The sequence below is a fragment of the Diachasma alloeum genome, unplaced genomic scaffold, assembly GCF_001412515.2.
Source record: "Diachasma alloeum isolate Michigan unplaced genomic scaffold, Dall2.0 Dall_scaffold_00212, whole genome shotgun sequence".
In the NCBI taxonomy this organism is placed as follows: Eukaryota; Metazoa; Arthropoda; class Insecta; order Hymenoptera; family Braconidae; genus Diachasma; species Diachasma alloeum.
Window position 1 is genome coordinate 217647 of NW_021680377.1, and position 5341 is coordinate 222987.

At 42.4% G+C, this 5341-nt stretch overlaps 1 protein-coding gene across 1 annotated transcript in view; it reads right to left on the reverse strand.

The window, feature by feature from the left end:
- Positions 1-5341, reverse strand: part of LOC107036907 (hemicentin-2) — an 82668-nt gene that overhangs the window by 20677 nt on the left and 56650 nt on the right. Inside the window, exons 6-7 of the mRNA XM_015255158.1 lie at positions 2055-2330; positions 1368-1527 (exon numbers count right to left, since the gene is read on the reverse strand). Coding sequence (XP_015110644.1) covers positions 1368-1527; positions 2055-2330 — 436 coding nt within the window. The remainder of the gene's footprint in view (positions 1-1367; positions 1528-2054; positions 2331-5341) is intronic.

The window sequence follows — 5341 nt, forward strand, 5'->3', positions numbered from 1 at the left end:
CGCCGTTGGTGATTCGCTCTGTTCCCCCTTTACTTCATCGTTGCTATCATTCTAATAGAATAACCCACCCCAGTGCTCATGGTTTTCGCACGTTTCCATTCTCGTCGATGGCTGTCTCGCTCGCACCATTGGCAAAACTTCTCACGCCTTTCCCCCTTCGTTTCTTTTCTCTCACTTGGGTTTATGCGGTGGCCACACCGCGCTCATCGGCCCTGACCTTAAGGAACTTCCGCAGTAAATTTTGAGGCTACGGAGAGGGGAAAATATCAAAGATTCCGACACTCCGCTGCATCCCTTGGAAAAGAAATAATGAAGTGACGAAAAGTTCACGGGTCTATTGAAATTTCGTCGTTTAGGTTTCTTCACAGTTATTATTCGTGATTAATCAATTCCAATTATTTTTATTCCGAAATGTTATTTAGTCGAATTTTTTGAGGGATAAAAATTTTCATGAGAGATTTGATAACCACGCATTTTTGTTCGGGGCAGTTGGTATTCTTGTGTCCCGATAAAATTAGAGATGACCGTCATTTTTTAGATCGCGTCGTATGACCAAAAAATGACGGTCATGTGACGCACAAATTTTCCAACAACAACTGATTGTCACAAATCATTTGTAACCAAATTGTTTCAAACCATTTAAATAGTTGCATAATGACGAGCTTTGATGCATTTTCAATGATTACAAATAATCCCTGTGGTGACGGCTAATGAAATTGTGGGGATATGTTCCTGAAATATATAGGGGAGGATGGGGCAAAACTGCCCCCCTTCAATCGTCAATATTTTCCGATTCAATAATCCGATTGGGATGAGTTAGAGCTCGTTTTGAAGAATGAAAAATTATCTTCAAAATGAAGTTGAAACTGGGAATTTTCACAATGTCATTCACAAGTTATTGACAATTGAAGGGGGGCCGTTTTGCCCCACCCTCCCCTACGATTCCATTCATGAAGCGTTTGGATTTTGATTCCATTGTCGATTATTTTTTTGTGATTTTTGAAAAAGTGGTGCCATGAGGCTCTGTGTTGATGACACATTTTTCATATTTTCTTCTCAACAATCTACGTGGTTCAGCGTTTTGGGACTTCGGGGGGATATTTATAATCGCGCAAAGAATATATTCTCAAAATTTCAGGTCTGCAGTCCATTTCCTTCTACTCCCATATGTTTACTGCGGAAGTTCCTTAACTAGGGGGGTGTGGTGACAGCGAGGGGAGTGGGTTTTTCTTCGGTTTTTTCTTCGGGTGGAAAAATCGATTAAGTAATTATCGGGGTTCAGTGGGGCTTGGCGATTGAGGGAGATCGGGGAAAAAGGCGGTTTGTTATTCAGATGTTTGGGGTTTTGTCGGAGTTAAGGGACTTACACATCACTTGGAGTTTTACGGTGTTGCTGGCGGTTTTTCCCTCGCTGTTGGCCGCCTTACATTTGTAGTCGCCAGCAGCCCCGCGGGTTATGCCTTGCAGGACGAGGGAGTGATCGCTCAGAAGGACTCCGGCTGTCGCGTTGATCTTCAGCTCTTTCTCCTGGTGGTGGAGGGGAGATTAGATTGGTGGGTCAGATTGGGGAGGTTTTTGGGGGGAATTATGATGAGGGGGGATTTTTGTAGGGAGTAGTCAAGCGAAAAAGATTGCTTCGGGAGGTCTACTACGATTTATCGCTAGGAGAGAGGCTTGTTCATTGATAATTATGAATTTAATTTGGTGAATGGGGTTTGCGGTGATCGAATAAGAGTAAACTCAGAAAAACTCTAAAGGCGGGATTCAATACAGCTGCACATTGTTAGAAAAAAAATGAAATTCCACGGACAATTGACTACTAATTTTCAAGGCAATGACACTGAATGCTATTTAGGGGGGAAAAAAATCATGAAATTTCAGGTTTCACTGAAAATTTAGGAAAATTCCAGAATTTTAAGCAGCAAGTTCTTAATTTATTTGAATTTACAATCTAATGTAAATATCCAGTGCCAAATTACATTGAATTTTCAGTGAAATCGGAAATTTCGTGATTTTTTTCTGCCTAAATGGCATTTAGAATCCATGATACTCACATCCTTGAACCACGCCAATTTGTACACCCTCGGATTAGCTCTAACAATGCACTCAAAATAAACGTCATCGCCCTCCTTGATGCCGTCTGGATTAAGAGTAACACCCATTCTGAGGCTGACCACTGGCTGATGCTGCACGTCTAGTCTCCATTTATCCTCCACTATACTGTCGGGAATCGATGGATTCTCAGCACGGCAAGTCAGGTACTTGCCGTCGTCCTCGATGCTTGGCACGAATTCGAGGATGCTGATGCTCTGATTGTTCTCCGGTTGATACTGGTTACGTGAGGATAGAAAACGAATGAGCCAACTGATTCGTATTGATGGCAAGTTGAGGATGAAGAGAATAGCGGGGAGAAAGAACGGGAAAATTGTCTAAATACCTGGGGGAATTGACAATTAGGCATAATTGGATTTTTTGGGAAAGCCCTGATTGTGGTGTTTCTCGTAGAGTTTTTCCTCGTGAAAATTCTCGGGTTTCAGGTGACCAATAAAATGATAGAAATCACTTGAAGGATTTAAGTCAATTGCAGTTTTCATTGATGTCCTGATGGAAAATTGATTCTGATTCTGTATTTTCTAACGATTCTGATGCCGATGAAACCCTCGGAGGTGCCACAAATGCCGAAATAAATTTTTTTTTTCACCCGGAGCCAAAGGATCAGATTTTCGGTTTTTCCAGGGGGAAAGTCGACTTTCGCCAAAATCGAATTTTTTAGCCGGGTGAACGTTGATTCCAACTATTTAGGCGACGGGCTATTCAAAACTCTCAAAAATATATGGAAAAACTGAAAAATGAAAAAAAAAATTTTTCACCGGGGGCCAGTGTCAGATCTTGGATTTTTCCAGGGGGAAAGTCGACTTTCACCAGAATCGAATTTTTTAGCCGGGTGAACGTTGATTCCAACTATTTAAGCGCCGGGCTAGTCAGAACTGTCAAAAGTATGTGGAAAAAGTGAAAACTGAGAAACCGTTTTTTTTGGCCCCAGCCAAAGGGTCAGATTTTCCGGTTTTGCCAGGAGGAAAGTCGACTTTCACCAGAATCGAATTTTTTAGCCGGGTGAACGTTGATTCCAACTATTTAAGCGCCGGGCTAGTCAGAACTGTCAAAAGTATGTGGAAAGAGTGAAAACTGAAAAAAAAAATTTTTCACCGGGGGCCAGTGTCAGATCTTGGATTTTTCCAGGGGGAAAGTCGACTTTCGCCAAAATCGAATTTTTTAACCGGGAGAAAGTTGATTCCAACTATTTAAGCGACGGGATATTCAGAACTCTCAAAAGTATGTGGAAAGAGTGAAAACTGAAAAAGTTTTTTTTTTCAGATTTTCAAAGGGTCAGATTTTCCGTTTTTGCCAGGAGGAAAGTCGGAATTTCGACTTTCACCAGAATCGAATTTTTTAGCCGGGTGAACGTTGATTCCAACTATTTAAGCGCCGGGCTAGTCAGAACTGTCAAAAGTATGTGGAAAAAGTGAAAACTAAGAAACCGTTTTTTTGGGCCCAGCCAAAGGGTCAGATTTTCGGGTTTTCCGGGGCAAGTGGATTTTCGCCAAAATCGAAATTTTTAGCCGGGTGAACGTTGATTCCAACTATTTAAGCGCCGGGCTATTCAGAACTATCAAAAGTATGTGGAAAAAGTGAAAACTGAAAAAAAAAATTTTCACCGGGGGCCTGAAGAAGCATAACAAGTCAATTTTAAGTCTTCTTTATAAAAATGGGTATTTTTCTTCGAATAAATTGAGGAAAATCTCTTGAAGGATTCAAACCAATTGCATTTACCATAAAACTCTTGATTGAGGTATCTCTCGCTGGAGTTTTTTCTTCTCAATGGTAATTCTCGGGTTTCAGGTGATTATGGAAAAGGTGATGGGGTGTCTGCAGGAAGTGTCTGAAATCATGCCTCTGACTTTGGAAAATTATACAAGCTCTATGACTTACATTAACGAGAAGCTACCCGAGTATTTCCTAGCAGTTGAGTATACGAAAGGGGCCCAGCCAATTACCAAGCCTTTCACATAGATGAAATATGAAAATTTTCGGGGGTGAAAAGCTCTTGGTAGAGTGTACGACAAGTTCTCTGTCTACACTGCCAACCTCCTTCGTACCTTTGACAAGGATTAGTGGAGTCGGCACTCTCTCTTCATCCTCTCTTGAGAGACCAAACCCAGTAAAAGTCGTCTCGCGATACCTTGGGCACCGAGTAAACCTGTACAACACTGGGATTCAGCGTTGACAGAGTAAAAAGGAGACTTCAGTTTCGGGGAGAAGCTGGAGAAACATGGGAGGATGAGTGGAAACCTGATACTCGGGATAAATGGGAAAAGTAAGCGGACCTTTGGGTTGAAAAGTTTGGGGGAGAGAGGAATGAACGACGTGAAGAAAACGACGAAATGTCGGGAGAGATTTGCGAGATTGTTGAGGAAAGTTCGTCGTGTTACCCCTGGCTTTTCACGTGAAATTAGAGGGTTGAGGGGAGTTTGGAGGAGTCCTTTTGAATTGGAGGATTGGAATTTAATAGGTAATGCTGGGAATTGTTGGGGGGAAATTCATTTGATGATTGAATGGAGAATTTGTTCATTTGGGTCTGATCGGCAGGAATTGTTTACTCTTTCGTGCAGATGAATGGATCTTGAATTCTCTATTTATCGGTTTTTATCAATTTCCGGCGGAACATCCCCGTCGAAATGATTTTACACACAATGTCCTCCCAGAGAAACCCCCAATCGATCGCGATTAAATACTCCATGAAATGTTGCTCTATCAAATCACCACTCAGTCACCATTCGAGCTGTCTTCGCCCGCTGAACATCCGCATGAGAAATAAAATTGACACACTGATGCAGTAGACTCCACAAGTGACAGAGAATCCGCTCTGCCAGTCTTCCCTGCACATGCTTGATTGATTGCGACGGCAAATATTGACAGATGGCAAAGTAAAACGAAAACCCATCGCGAAAAAAACACACACACCCACAAACAGAGGAAAATAAACAATACAAAACGAGGAAAACCCGCATAAACGTAAAGAAAGGGATGACGTGAGAGGGAGTCTGAGAGTCAGAGTGTTTGACGAGAAACCATCCACTCCGCAGGCGGGTTTACTGGCCAAGTGCATTAGTGGGATAAAGTCGATCTCCCTCACCTACTCGTTGGACGGGTTGTGCAGTTCTCGTGGCTTTTGCGACCCCACCAACTCAACGCGGATTATCATCACCCACTGCGCATCAGTGGGGGGCGATAGTGAAAGAGCAGGGGAAAAAATACGAAGCCTTTCAGTCTGATAACATCG